The 15,961-nt window shown below is 38.0% G+C and overlaps 1 protein-coding gene across 2 annotated transcripts in view; it reads right to left on the reverse strand.

The window, feature by feature from the left end:
* Positions 1-6,083: 6,083 nt before the first annotated feature.
* The window catches only part of LOC114475379 (ephrin type-B receptor 4-like), a 70,948-nt gene continuing 61,070 nt past the window's right edge, over positions 6,084-15,961 (reverse strand). The window contains exons 10-17 of one of the 2 annotated variants that reach the window (XM_028466121.1): positions 13,439-13,503; positions 13,180-13,293; positions 10,983-11,230; positions 10,682-10,897; positions 9,525-9,674; positions 8,261-8,454; positions 7,834-7,992; positions 6,084-6,689 (exon numbers count right to left, since the gene is read on the reverse strand). In XM_028466121.1, coding sequence (XP_028321922.1) covers positions 6,581-6,689; positions 7,834-7,992; positions 8,261-8,454; positions 9,525-9,674; positions 10,682-10,897; positions 10,983-11,230; positions 13,180-13,293; positions 13,439-13,503 — 1,255 coding nt within the window. In that variant the 3' untranslated portion in view covers positions 6,084-6,580. The remainder of the gene's footprint in view (positions 6,690-7,833; positions 7,993-8,260; positions 8,455-9,524; positions 9,675-10,681; positions 10,898-10,982; positions 11,231-13,179; positions 13,294-13,438; positions 13,504-15,961) is intronic. The other variant, XM_028466122.1, reaches the window with a different exon arrangement.

The following is a 15,961-nucleotide window of genomic DNA, read 5'->3' on the forward strand; positions in this document are numbered from 1 at the left end:
ATATATTTGATTTTTTTCTTAAAATACTACGACGAGGTTTTAGGGCCACATTGACAGAAAAACAACAGCTAATTTTGGGAAAAATATATGAGAAAAAAAACTCATAAAATTGTGAAAATATAGTCCAACAAAAGTCATAATGTTACAATGAAAAAGTCGTAATTTTACGGAGAACTTCATATTACAAGAATAATGTTCTAATACAAGTTTATTTTCCTAATATGACAAATGCAGACTTTATTCTCTTATCATTGTCAGTTCATTTAGTTAGAATTTTATTCTCCAATTTTAGGACATGTTTGAAGCTAAAATGCAAAAGTCACATCTTCTATCTAAAAAAATGTTTGTATGACGTCGTCTCACAAAAAAAAAAAAAAAAACTTTGGGAAAAATGTGAAAAAAAAATTCTTCATAATGCTACAATGAAAAAAAAAAAACATTCGTATCACGAGAATAAGGTCATAATATTACAAGTTTATGACAAAAATAATTCTCGTAAAATCAGACTTTATAAAATTATCATTACAAGTTTATTTATTTTTACTATTATGACTTTATTCTCTAAGTCTAAAAAAAAAGGAAACAAATAAATCCCTCAATGTGACCAAAAACCACCCTTGTATAATCCTGGGGGGTCGTGACGTTATGACAGGTGGGGGGCGCTAGAATAGCCTTGCTGAATCTTGAACATGAAAATTTTACACTTTATAAATAAGAAGCTTTATTACTGTTCTATGAATAGTCAGCTTTTCTCTAAAATGTGTTTTATTTCCAGCAAACGATACAATTTGAGGAGACATTGGACGCTAAAAGGATAAAAATGCATCACACTAAACAAACGCCTGTTGAGGATAGAGTGAAGGCTGCAGCCAACAAGTATGAGAGGAACGCAGTTATACCATAAGTTGGTTTAAAAGGTGTCAACACTCCATTACTGTAAAGTGCTTTTGGCCTGGACATGCTGATCAATGCAGATGATGGAGCAGATTCAAACCGTTCGTTGTAAAGAGGTGAGAAAAAAACATTCAGACAATGGTATTGACAGAGTTATTCACTGGTTGATTGCAACAGATGGCAGCGACTGCACAATACGTCTGATACTGAGTGCTAGAAATGAGGCGAGATCGAAGCACATGGCTCTAACAATCCATTCGTCAACCGTTGTAATTGGCTGCTTTTCTCTCACTTTAAACTCGACGCTGGAGTGAACGTGTGTTAGTATCTGATTCTGTAAATGTGATGTGCTGCCATTGGCTCTGACAGTCATCAGGAAAAACACGGGTCGCTTATTGTTTCATTCTATGGAACCAACGCCATAGTTTAAATCTACTCTCACATGCACTCAGTTTGGTTTACTAGTGTGCAAGTACACTTTACTAGTGAAGCAAAACTCAAAGTGTCACTGATACTACTAGTAAGCAGTATGAGCTAGTAAGGGGGCGGGATTATGAGCTTTAGGTCATTACCGAAAGAACCAGAACGCAGGTACAAGCGATAGAAATAAGTTTCATCCGTAGAGTGGTGGGGCTCTCCCTTAGAGATAGGGTGAGAAGCTCAGTCAGCCGGGAGGGGCTCGGAGTAGAGCCATTGCTCCTCCACATTGAGGTGACACGTCCATCAGGAAGGAGACCCCGAGGAAGACCCCCGACACGTTTAGGAGACTATCAAACTGCAAGTCTTAAAGCACAAATCAGATTTTTTTTTAAAAAAATCTGATTTTTTTTGTGTGATCATTCATATTACATCAGATATAGGCGATTTCTATCAGAGTGGGGCCACAAAAATGTATATTGTCTGATCCGAGGGCCACATTCATGTTAGCATTTAGAATAATGACCACTCTGAGCATTAACAGAGGAAAGAATAAAGAGTTTTTATAGTAATTTTGTGTGTTTTTCTGTGTATGTTTGTTGTTGTCTTGCTTGTTTTGAGGCATTTTTCCCCATTAAATTTTTTTTTTAGTCATATTGTGTATTTCTCTCATCATTTTGCACTTTTTTGAGAAATTTTCATGTATTTCTGTTGTCATTTTGCTTGTTTGTTAGTTCTGTGGTTTTGCAGTCATGTTTTTCTGGTCTATTGTGTCAATTTTCTGTAATCTTGTGTATTACTTTTGTCGTATTGTTCATTTTGGTAGTAGTTTTGTGAATTTTTGGAGCACTTCCTGTGTTTTTTACTGTATTTTCCTGCAATGTTGGAATTATTTGTATTTTGTACGTTTACTGTGGGGGGTCACATAAAATTAGACCAAGGGCCGCACGTGGCCCCTGGGCCGCCAGTTACCTATGTCTGTGTTACATATTAAATGTGTCTTCATATGGTTTGGAGTATGAACAGAATGCGATTCTGAAGTGACGCCCATGCACTTAAGAGGTCCTAAGGTGACCTATGACCCCACAGGCACATACAGTGTCTATAGAAGTCAATATAGAGTGTGTCACGCTGAGAAATGGTTTTTCCACCAGAAGTCATAACTTTAGGGAGAGTGAAAAAAGAAGAGAGCCAGGTTTATCGCTCTAGCCGTTTGCTGTGATGCTGCTACGACTCTACAGCTTAGTGTTTGGAGGCGGAGTCAACAATGGTGATGATGTAGGAGTCAGATAGAAAGTGCCTCAGCCGTCCATACAGCAGTGGCATTGCAAAAAAAAAATCAGACACGTAAGGGATTTAGGACCATATATTAAAGCTGCAGTTTGTATGTTTTTTTTTTTGCATCATTTGGTCAAAAATCCATAATAATCTTTGAGCATATTGTAATCCAAAGTGTTCTGAGAGACAGTGAATCACTTCTCCTGGCTGTAAATTAAGTTAATCAACAAACACGTGTGCTCCATGAGCTGTTTTGGGCATTACTATTGGCTGCTAGACTGAAGTCAGGTGCATTCACGGACCATGGGTAGTAAGCGTGCTTTTGCGGACGTTCCAACAGCAGAAGTCTCCATAACAGCGTAAGAAACAACAGTTACATGGAAAATAAAGCAGAAAAAGGCAGACTGATGTTGAGAAGCAACAGAATAAATTCACAAACATTGAGGAGGAACGAATCGGTTTACGTCCTTGTGAACCTCCATGACTGCAGGGGGTCCGCAGCACACACTGGTGTCAGAGGGAGAGTGAGAACAGACGGGCTAAATCATGTGTAAACCTAAGAGAAGCTTATTCAAGGTGAATTCATTTTACAGTCTGGATGTGGCTGCCGCTCAAAGCCGCTGGGATCACAGCTCCCTCTGTGTGTGCTTGTGGGGGGGGGATGAGCCGACGGCAGCAGCCGCTGCTCAGGACAGAGTCTGAAAAACACCAGAAAAATCTCCACTAACACAAGACTATGTCCATACATTTGTTACTAGGTCTCTATTGGAAATCAATTGTGTTGTTCAGACTGTCTTTACAGTTCGTGTAAAGCAGAAATAAATGTGTTACGAGAATGTCACTGACCACTGAGCCAAATTTGAAAGATGAAAAAAATCACTAAGTATATAAAATTAGGTCTCAAAATCATAGAAAAACAAGCACTTCTCTCTGCTCTGAGACGCTGGGGGCGTGTCAGTTAGAGGCACTGGAACCACGCCCACACGCAGGAAGAGAGCCCCTTTGCCCTTTGAAGATACCTTGAACAGAGTGAAGAAAAACAAGGGCAATAACTCTGGAAAAAATAAGTGCACTCTTCTTATTTTCGAACTCCATCAAGATATAGATATCCTGAAGCCACACACTGAGTTTGGTTATCCTATCTTAAACAGTTTCTGTCCCCTTTAACTTGGACGGAGCTCAAACCTATGTCACCCTTCCACACTCTGTGGCGGGGATAATAAATAGTCTCCTGGTAAACAATTTTGCTTTACGAGTAAGATCTACTCAAAAACCTTTACTAGTAGAACAACTTTTTTCTGTAGTACTACTAGTAGAAAGTACTTTTTAGTCTACTATTAGTACTATTAAAGCTAAGACATTCACTAGTAGTACTAGTAGACGAAATACAAATGAAGTAGGAGGGATTAGAACCAAATCCAGCTCCCTGATTGGTTGGAATATTTTTGAAAGTCAATGGATAGCCTGAATTAGCTTTTGTCCACCCCCTTATTAGCATACAATGCTAACTAGTGACACGTTTGGCTGCACTAGTGAACCAAAGTTGAGTACAAGTAGAGTTGAACTATGATTGACATCACATTTATTCTCAGTTTTCCATACAAAGTGTTTAAATTCACATAAAAAGTCACAACATTGGATCTAATTTAATTTTTTATTTTTTCAGCTAAACTTGTTTTTTTCCAACTGACGAGTGAAAAACTAACGCAATCCTGAGGTGAGGTTTGATATATTTTTATCCTTCGACCTTTATCGAAGCTGTGGGAAAATGTTTGCAGGCGGCCACATCAGAGCCACTGTGGGAGGAACGGGAATCAAACAAGAGAAAAGCCACAAGTAAACATTCCCTCCAAAAAAAAAAAAACCCCAAAGACACACCCTCGCACGACACTTTGGATTTGTTTATGTCGAGCTTTAAAATAAGCTGTGGTTAGAAAAGTCACTCCTGCCTCATTTTGAGAGAATCATTAGAAATCAGACACAAATTCATCACTTGTGAGATACTTTAGCTTTATAAAAAAAAAAAACGCTCATGTAAGTCCACAATAAAGAATTAACGGCACCGGAAGAAATACAGAGAACGATCAATCTTTTTTAAAAAAAATAACACTTTTTTTTTTTTTTCTTAATGAAGAAAAAACCAAACATCCATCAACAGTTTCAACAGTTTCCTCTGAGTTCATTGGGCTCGTCTTCATTCTTCAGTTTGACCAGAATAAACAGAGTCAGTGGAGGTTATAAATGATCTGAAATGACCAAAGTGCCCATTGTCACTGCTGCTGCAGCTGAGGAAGATGAGAGGATTCTGATTGGAGCAGGAGGAAGCAAAAGTATGCGTCGACATCACACCTGAGTAGAGCGGAGGTGAGGGTTCGAATCCAACGAAAGGAACGGACGAAACAGAACGCTGTGGAAGATCACCGCTGAAATGTTTCAGTTTTGGACAAACTCACTGTTAGTCATAATCTGCTTCCAGGAATCTCTTAAAGGGACAGTCCACTGTTTTTTTTTTGTTTTTTTTTAACAAATGTGAAATAAAATCTTTAAAATGTACTTATTAGTAGATCTATGTCTGACAAAACACATTATTTTACATCACATTTGTTTTATTAACTTTTAAAAATTGGACTACTTTACAGTATTAGAGCCTGTGTTCCTCCATCTTGAAATCACATGATTGATGATGTCACATGGCCCCACTGCCTGTAAACATCCCATTGTTTTCTATTGGAGTGAAACATTCAGCCTGGTTTTTAGATCATTTAACAGCTTTTTTAGTCAAAATAACAACTTGGGCTACTTTTCGTTGCTCTAAATAATCAGGAAAAGTAAAAGTCATTGATGTAAAGCTCTTTTGTTTATGGAAAGAGGATAAAAAATGTGACTCGGAAAAAAAAAAATCTAAACTGCATGGGCGGCGACAGTTCCAACTCTGTGGTTAGGTAGTTGATAATGAAGCAGAGAAGAAGAGCTCTCCTAAGGGACCTTTACTATCCCTTAAACAGCGCACCGAAGCACAAACCCTGAGGATAAAAGTCCTTCAACAGTCCGTGATTCACTCTCTAACTTCAGCACACTGAGCTCTTCTTCTCTGCTTTAATGTCTACTACCAAACTGCAGAGTTGGAATTGTCTCCCCCTGCGTCATAGATTATGCTTTTATCCTTTTTTGGAAGAAAAAAAAGGTTTACATCGATATCTTTAACTTTTTCTGGTAACGAAAAGCAGCACAAGTTGTTATTTTGACTGAAAAAAGCTGTTAAATGATCTAAAAAACAGGCTGAATGTTTCACTCCAATAGAAAACAATGGGATGTTTACAGGAAGTGGGGCCGTGTGACATCATCAATCATGTGATTTCAAGATGGAGGAACACAGGCTCTAAAACTGTAAAATAGTCCTATTTTTTAAAGTTAATAAAATGAATATGATGTAAAATAATGTGTTTTGTTAGACACAGATCTACTAATAAATACATTTTAAAGGTTTTAGGCTACAGTTGTAAAAAAACAGTGGAGGATCGCTTAAATCTAAATGAGATCTTCCTGGTTCAATAAAAGTTTAAAAAAACAACAACAAGTGATGGAAGACACGCACACACACTCACACAGAACGTGTGTGGACGCATTCCTCATTACGCAACATTAGAAACACTTTGAACCTTCACTTGGATTTTCTTCCTGTCCTTTGGTGGGGTGTGGAACAATAATCCGTAAACTGTGGTCAGCGGCTCCTCCTGCTGCTGCTTTGGCACGTGGTAAAGTCTTAACCTCGAACCACAAACGGTGAAAATGAAGCCCTCAGCCCTGCAGAATCTCTTCGTTTTGGCATCAGTTCTCCTCTGGGCTCATGTTTTTCATCCCTTATTTATTTATTTTTATTTTTTTTTGGTCATGAATAAATTCTCCGACCTCCCGTTGAGTCTGTGCTCAAAACAAGTTTAGAGGAGAGGGAGAGGGGCTGCACCTGCATCCAGGTAGGGGGGCCGCTTGGTTAGAAGGTCACAGTGGCGGCGCTCTTGTTCCGAAAGGTCATGGTTTGGATGCTGGAGAGGATTTTCCTCTGATGACCGGCCAGAGTCACTCCCATGTGCAGCAGATCCCTGAGGGAAGACAAAAATAAAGGGTTAGGAGGGGGGGGGGGGGTCACCAGATGCCTTCAATAAACAACAACAATTTCAGCCACTTTTTGCTTATTTTTTCTGTAACTACACCAAACTTGCCATATTTTAACCTATTTTCATCACTTTTTCATGATATATTTAGGCTCTTTTAATGTATTTTTGCTACATTACTCACATTTCTGCTACTTCTCCATCAAATTTAATGCATTTTCTGCACATTTTTTCCACTTTCAAGACATTTTCAGCACTAATAAACCATTTCCACCACTTTTCCACCTAATGTCACATATGTTGACCCATTATTGTCACTTTTAACCTCTTTTTACCATATTTTAAGCTTATTTTTTTCCAAGTTAACCACATTCACAATTTGTCATGCCCATTATTTAGTTTAAAATAAATTAAGTTTTCAAACTACTTTATACCCCCCCCCCCCCATTCTGCCACATTCAAGCCATTTGGGTTACTCTAATTAGCATGATTAAAGACCTAATATTTCGAGAATAAAGTTGTAATTTTATGAGAACAAAGTCATCATATTTTGAGATTAAAATTAAAATACAAACAGGATGTTGTCTGTGTTGTGGTCACTCGTGCGTTATGGAGAATGTGGAACATTTAGTTTAGATTATTCTTCGTCTCTTTTTGCTTTTTGGCCCATCATTACCACTGTTATCAGTTTAAAGACTTTAAAAACACTTTGCAGATGTTTGTGTTTGTTATGACTAAAGAACCAGACTGATCTGGAGCAAATATCCTATTTTATTGTGGAGGAGGAAGTGATCGACTACAGGGCTATTGGTGTTGAATTACTTTCACTGAACACTTTACTGTCACAAATTTATTCTTGAAATATTATTACTTTAATCTAATTAATTTAAGACTTTAATCTCATAAAATTACGACTTTATTCTTGAAATTTTACGACTTTAATCTCGTAGTGTCCAGATTTCTTTTTGTTTTAATGTGGCCCTAATACGCCATCGTAAAACTGAAACACTGAGTAAAATGTTGAGAGTTGGACCAGGATCAATAAAAAGCATTACTTAATACTAATTAATCATTTGTTTTTTTGGGGTTTAGTTTAGTTTTTAGATAAAGTGTGACGTGGTGGGGGACTGACTGTGTGCTGATGGGAGCGAGCTGATCCACAGAGTTGAAACCAGCCTGAAGGAAGCTGTCCTCGTAGCGCTCCATCTTAATGGCCCGCAGCCACTCCCCCACCGCAGTGCAGGGCGACAGGGCTAAAGGTGCACGCTGGTCCAGCAGGGGGTAGGACAGCCTGGGGGGGGGCACAGTCCACAGACAAAGAAATAACTCATACACGCTGTCAGCGGAACAACAGAGGGAAGCTAATACGTGTCCTGAAGCAGAATTCCAGAGATGGAATCTGAGACTGACAGGAGCAAACAATGGGAATTGTCAGGACGGGAGGGGGGAGGCGGGGTGCTGGGCTGAATATGGGCGGCCGACAGGCGCAATGTGGAGGAAGGGAAATGGGCCCAGCAAGAAGCCGACAGCTCCCAGCAGGACGGTAAACATTAACTCACCCTGAACCCTCCTGGGCCACGATCTTCAGAGACGCAGGGTTACGAATCAGTTTGTCCAACGCGCTGACCAGGTCAGAGAAGCGAGGACGCGCCGAGCGGTCCTTCTGCCAGCAGTCCAACATCAGCTGGTGCAGGTGGGTAGGGCAGTCGGGAGGCGGGGGCAGCCGGTAGTCCTGCTCTATGGCGTTGATCACCTGAACACAAGCAAACAACTTTCATCAACAATTCCAACAAATAAAGCCTCAGATAAACTGCGGTGGTTCTCAAACTATTCAGCCTGTGACCCCCAAAATAAAGGTCCCAGAGACCAGAGACCCCCACTGTAGCTGAAGGTGGTTGAACACAGACATGAACATTGACGAACAGTCATGTGGAGACAGGACCATCTATGAGGGGGAATAAAGGGGGGAGATTTTTGGGGTCCATCCATAAAGTCAGTAAAATGATGGTTTATTGTTCTATGAATCTGTGATAACCACATTTATTTATTCATCTGAATAATATCTACTGTTATCCAGGAACATTTATTATTATTATTATTATTATAGTCATCTTAAAGATGGAAATCCTTATAAATATAATGGGTTGAAAAGTGACCAAACTGGTAAATAATGGACATGACAAATCATGAATGTGGGTGGAGAAATTAGAATATAAAAACCACAAAAATTGGTTAAAAGTTACAAATTAAAGAGGCCAAAAATGGACAAAAAATGTGCAAAAAAAAATGGTTTAAAGTGTCAATATTGGAACAATTAGTAGGAATAAACTGTTTAAACTGTCAAATACTGGGCATAACAATTTATAAATGTGGTTAAATTGGCAAGAATAAGCATGAGATATGGTACAAAGAGGTTAAAAGTGACAATAATGGGTCAACATATGTGACATTAGGTGGAAAAAGTGGTGGAAAGGGTTTATAAGTGCTGGAAATGTCTTGAACGTGGAACAAATGTGCAGTTTTTTTTATGGAGAAGTGGCAGAAATAAGAGTAATGTTGCAAAACTGCATTAAAAGTAACAAAAACATGGCAAGAAAAAGTGATGAATATAGGTTAAAACAAGTTTGGTGTAGTTGCAGAAAAAGGGTAAAAATATACAAACATGGGCTCAAATTGTAAAAAAAACAACATTCTTAGTTTCTTGCAGGCCCCACCCCAAGGTTGAGAACCCCTGAGATAGCGTCAAAGTTAGCTTAGTTTCTGGACAATCAGCAAAGATCCCTTATTAGCGACACGTCTGAAACGGTTTGGGTGATAACTCACATCCTGGTTACTCATGTCCCAGTACGGCCGCTCTCCAAACGACATGACCTCCCACATGACGATGCCATAACTCCACACGTCTGAGGCTGAAGTAAACTTTCTGAAGGCGATCGCCTCCGGAGCTGTCCAGCGGATTGGGATCTTTCCTCCCTGGACAGACGGGAAAAAAACCAGACAGACAGACAGGCTCAGAATAGTGTGAAGACAAGGACGGAAAAAGAGGGAAAGGAAACCTCTTCAAATACTGAATCAACCCTTAGTAATAGAAATATTTATTAGATACTGTTTACAATCTAAGGCTAGTCCAAATATGTATTGGTTTGAATAATTAGCACACGTATCAAACTCAAGACCTGAGGCTTTTCTTTAACATGGATCTTTATGCAAGTAAATCAAATGTATTGGGTAATATTTGGTGTCATTTTGTGTAATTTTACATGTTTTTGGAGTAACTTTGTGTGTTTATGTTGTCATTTAATGTATTTTTCTCTTATTTAATGTGTTTTGAAGTCATTTTGTGTAATTAGGGGTTTGTTTTAGTTTTTTAAGGTAATTTGTTAGTTTCAGGCTTTTTGTGCTTTTTGTTGTCATTTTGTGTATTTGGGTATTTTTTGGAGTAATTTCTGTTGTCGTTTTATGTAATATTCTGTAATTTTGTTTGTTTTTTGTTATTTTGTATGTTTCCTGTTTTTTGGGGTAATTTCTGTTGTCCTTTTGTGTAATTGTATGTGTTTTGGGAGTATTTTAGTATTTTTGTGTATTCTTGCAATGTTGTGTATTTTAAAATAATCTTTTTATTCTTTTTTTTAATAATTCTGTTTTTTTGGGGCCATTTTTGTTGTCTTTTTTTGTAATTATTTGTGTTTTGGGAGTAATTTTGTGCATTTTTGCTGTTGTTTGGTGTATTTTATTATAATTTGGAGCATTTTTTGTGTTTTTTTTTTTGGGTGATATTGTGTACTTATGTGTTTTTGCAGTCATTTCTGTTGTTATTTTGCGTCATTTTATGTGTTTTGGAAGTAATTTTGTGCATTTTCTCCATTGTTTTGTGTATTTCTTTTAAATAATTTTCTGTGTTTACTTTTGGGGGCCCCACCACAAAAGCGGGCCCCTGTAGCTGAACGTCATCATGAAGTATCTTTAGCACTGGTTCTCACCAGAGAGCTGGTGTAGGTGGGGTCTGAAGAGTTCTCTTGTAGGAATCGTGACAAGCCGAAGTCGGACACTTTGCACACCAGGTTGCTGTTGATCAGGATGTTGCGGGCGGCGAGGTCTCGGTGCACGTAGCTCATCTCTGCCAAGTACTTCATGCCAGAAGCGATGCCGCGCTGCATTCCCACCAGCTGGATGGGTGTGAACTGGCTGTCGTTCAGCTGCAGAACACACAGCGGTGGTTTGTTGTTTTTTAAAATGGTGCCGCTGTGTTTTTCGTGTACCTGTGAAGTGTCTCACACTAACCCGTAGGAAGGAGTCCAGAGCGCCGTTTTCCATGAACTCAGTGAGTATCATGACCGGACAGCTGGCCGTGATGATTCCCTCCAGGTGGATGATGTTGGGATGCTGAAACTGGCCCATGATGGAAGCCTCCGACAGGAAGTCCCGCCTCTGCTTCTCTGTATATCCTCCCTTCAGGGTCTTGATTGCGACGTAGTTTTCCTTCTTTCCCGGGACTCTGAGCCGTCCTCGACACACCTCTCCGAACTCGCCTGCAGCGTACGGACACAAAGACCCACATTAGTGCTTTTCTCTGTCACGTCACCTGCATAACCTGCGTAATGACATCCTGCAGCCAGTGGAGCCACTTAGAACACAACACATGTATTATCATTTAATAGCTTTATTCTCACAGCCATATCACAGTCTGTCTGATACAAAGGCAATTTATTTAAATAAGCCTCAATTCATTTGGCTTCATGAATTTAATACATTAATATAAAAGTATAAGAGGAAAAAAGGAAAATTAGTCCAAAGAACAAAACAAAGAATTTCCTAAAAGTTTACACAATATTTCCTCCGCTGGGGACGTCATATTTTCACCAGCTTTTATTTATTCGTTTGTGCTTATTCTATGTTTTTAGAATAATTTCTTGCAGTTTTGTATATTTTTCTTTAACTTTGAGTAATTCCCTCCACCAAAGGGTTAATATTTTCACCAACATTTCTTTATTTGCATGTTTTTTTGTGTATTTTTTTGTTTTTTGGAGTAATTTCTTGTATTTTTGTTGTAATTATAAAGATTTTTCTGTCATTCTCTGTATTCTTGTCATTTTTTTGTGTATTTATGTTCTGTTTGTAACGTATATTACTTCTGCTGAGAAGGTTAACTTTTCACCAGCATTTATTTGTTTGTTTGTGTCTATTTTGTCTTTTTGGAGTAAATTTCTTGCGTTTATGTTGTTTTGTATATTTTTCCTTAATTTTGTGTGTTTTTTTGGAGTCATTTTTGGATCTTTATGTTGGTATTTTGTATATTCTGTGCCTTTTTGGCGTTGTTCTGTGTATTTATGTTGTATTTTGTGCATATAGAATAATTACCTCCGCCAATGTAATATTTTCACAGGGGTTCATTTATTTGCTTGTTTGTGTCTATTTTTTCTGCCATTCTGTGTATTCTTATCGTTGATTTGTATATTTTATGTTTACAGAGTCATTACTTCTGCCAAGGAGGTAATATTTTCACCAGCATTTATTTCATTTTGTTTTCTTGGAGGAATTTCTTGCATTTTTGCTGCTCTTTTGTATATTTTTCTGTAACACAGTGTGCGCTTTTTGGAGTCATTTTGTGTACTTTTGCTGCTGTTTTACTTATTTTTCTGTCATTCTATGCATTTTTGTCATTGTTTTGCATTTTTATGTTGTATTATGTGCATATGGAGTAAATACCTCTGCCAAGGAGGAGTTCATGTATTTGCTTGTTTGTGTCTATTTTGGAGTAATTTCTAGTTATTTTGTCCTCCTGTGCATTTCTGTCATTGTTTTGTGTATTTATGTTGTATTTTGTGTTTATGGAGTATTTACTTCCACCAAGGAGGTAATATTTTCATCAGTGATTATTTATTTGCATGATTTTTGTTTATTTTTTTTGAGAGAATTTATTGCATTTTTTTTTGTTATTTTGTCCATTTTTAGTTTTTTGGAGTAATTTTAGGTATAGATGCTGTTATTTTGTATATTTTTCTGTCATACTGTGCATTTTTGTTGTTTTATTTGTGTTTATGGAGTAAGTACCTCCGCCAAGGAGGTGTTTATTTATTTGCATGTTTTTTTTTTTTTTTGGTTTTTGGAGTAATTTCTTGCATTTTTGTTGTAATTTTGTGTTATTTTGGAGTCATTTTGGGTATTTTTGTGGTTATTTTGTATATTTTTATGTCATTCTGTGTATTCTTGTTATTGATTTGTGTATTTATGTTGTATTTTGTGTTGAGGAGGTAATATTTTCACCAGTTTTTAATTTTTTTGTTTGTTTCTTTGACTGTTAGCAGGTTTACGTCAATAGTCAACAACAGATTTTGGTTATTAATGGAGATATAAACTTCTTCCAAGCCTTTAAAGTGTTGATGACCATGGTACCATGATCAGGATCAATGGTCCAGACAACTGAAAAGGAGGTTTGTGTTCTTTTTAATCATAAGAAAAGTGTACGGCTCAGGCTTACCTGCACCAATCACCTCCTCGATCTTCACAAAGGAAACGTCGATTTCCTTAGCGAATTCTCGCACAGCCTCATTGGGGTCCTCGTAGGTGAAGGGGTCGATGTAAACCTTGACCCCTGTGAAATAAAGCCCAGCCGAGCCGTGGGAAAGGAAAAGAAGCAGAGAAATGTAGGTGAAGTGGTAGCAACGAGGTGGATTTAACACCGTGAACTGGTGTTAAATCATAGCTGAGCTTTGGCATGCGAGTCCTTGATCCGTTACCTTGACCGACGAGGTACTGGCTGTTTTTGTCGCTCAGCTCGGGGTCCTTGATGTGACTGTGTCGCCTGCAGACACACAAGATCGGCATAAATGAAACAAGATACGGACGTGGAGGCGGTTACCTGAAGAATAGGAGCGTGATTGGATTTGCTCGGTTGTTCCTGTGGCAGATGTAGATCAATCATCTAACACTGTAACAGCTCCTACGCTAACTCACTGAATACAAACAAAGACAACGAAGGCCAAAAAGACCAGATCAACATTAATGGGTCTAATTGGGAGGTCATCAGTCAGAGGTCGGTATACAGACACAGATGAGACAAACTTAAAGGTCTCCTCCACTGTTTTTACAAATGTGGCCTAAAACCTTTAAAATGTACTTATTAGAAGATTTATGCCTAACAAAACACATCATTTTACACAATATCTGTTTAATTTTTAACTTTTAAAAATGGGACTACTTTACAGTTTTGGAGCCTGTGTTCCTCCATCTTAAAATCACGTGATTGATGATGTCACAAGGCCCCACTGCCTGTAAACATCTCATTGTTTTCTATTGGAGTGAAACATTCAGCATGATTTTTAGATGATTTAGCAGCTTTTTCAGTCAAAATGATCACTCGTGCTGCTTTTGTTGCTCTAAACCAGGGGTGTCAAACTCTTTTAGTTCAGGGGCAAAATACAGAACATTTTGATCTCTTTAAGAGTGCCTCCTTTTGTTTTATATGCATAGACTATATAACTACCGTATAACCGCTTTTGTCCTGTACTTTGTCTGTTTTTTGTTGTTTTTTTTATATTGATTTTGTAGTTTTGTAAGTAATTTCAACATATTTGTGCCCTAGTTTACACTTCTACGTATAAATAAAACAAAAAATATGTAAGAATCTGACAATATCCAAGCAATAAGAGACAGACATCAGTCCAAACAAATCTTTACTTTAAATTTCCCAGATTTTGTGACCAATTTCTATTTAATTGAGGAAAATATTGTGTCATAATTTGAGGATTTTGTAAGAGTGTTGAGTTTTTTTTTCCACGTTAACATTAAAAATGTGTTTCATTTACACAATGATTCATGTTTTCTCTGTCGGATTGGATGCTCCAAAGGGCCATATTTGGCCCCCGGGCCATGGCTTTGACACTGGGCTCTAAATAATCAGGAAAAGTTAAAGATGCTGATGTAACCCTCTTTTGTTTACTGAAATAGGATAAAAAACAGGTGTGACTCGAAAAAAAAGTTACAACTTTGCAGTTTGGTAGTAGACAGTGAAGCAGAGAAGAAGAGCTCTTCTAAGGGACCTTTACTCTCCCTTAAACAGTGCACTGACACGCTCTGACGGCTGAAGTTGTTGCGTAATCATTGACAGTTGAAGGACACCCACCCAGGGTTTGTGCGTCTTAAACTTTCCGTGATATACTAGTAAGGACATTTCAAAGGTTTTAAGTCACATTTGTAAAAACAGTGGAGGATCCCTTTAAATAGAACAATTCATCCTTTATTTTTCCTGACAGAAACCAGGAGTTTGTTGTCTTACATTCCCGCTGTCCTTCAACAATCCTGTGTGATCCTAAAACAAACAATGGCCGGTGGATCGGGGAAGTGTGCGACTACCTGAGTGCGTTGTCTGTGCTTGTGCTCTTTGACACCAGTGGCTCCATTAGAATTCTGCTGGCACAAACTCATCCCTACAGCGCCGTAACAAGCCTGTAGCTACTGGATCTCCTCCGCCTCTCTCTTCCCTCTCCCACCTCATGTGCTTAAAATAGCAAGAACGCACCACCCTCGGTTAGTGGCAGAACTGGGCCTCAGTCACTGGTTTGTGTGTGTGTGTGTGTGTGTGTGTGTGTGTGTGTGTGTGTGAGTGTCACAAGGTCACAGCTATTGTTCTCCTGTCCTGTGGAAACAGGGCTGGGACGCCTGCATCCTGCCTTTCCTTGCCCCCTACCTTTATCAGCGTCTCTCTCTCTATGCTGCACTTTCTCTCTCTCCCTCTGATGGCATCCACCACTATTTACTCAAACAATGACGCCTGAGGAAAATGTCCTAATGAGCAGGATGAATTTTAGCTGGGTAAGCAGAAAAAGAAGACGACGAAGAAAACAAAAAAAAAAGAGAAAAAGAAATAGAAAAATAATAATAATAATAATAAGAAGAAGAAGAAAAGGAAGATAAAGAGAAAAATCAATAGAAAAAGAAAGAAAATAAGAAGAAGATGAAGTAAAAAAGACAAAAAGAAAAAGATGATGAATAAAAAGTGAGAAAAATAATTGAAAAATAATAATAATTAGAAGAAAAAGAAGATAAAGAGAAAAAGGAATAGAAAAAGAAGAAGAAAAAGAAGACAAAAGGAAGAAGAAGAAAAAGAAATGGAAAAAGAAGAAAAGGACAAAGAAAAGAGAAAAGACAGAAAAAGAAGAAAAAAAAAAAAAAAAAACAAGATGAAAAAGAAGAAAAGAAGGAGAAAAGGAAGATAAAGAGAAAAAGAAATAGAAAAACAAGATGAAGACAAAGAAAAAGAT

The sequence above is a fragment of the Gouania willdenowi genome, chromosome 14 (genome assembly GCF_900634775.1).
Source record: "Gouania willdenowi chromosome 14, fGouWil2.1, whole genome shotgun sequence".
Lineage (NCBI taxonomy): Eukaryota > Metazoa > Chordata > Actinopteri > Blenniiformes > Gobiesocidae > Gouania > Gouania willdenowi.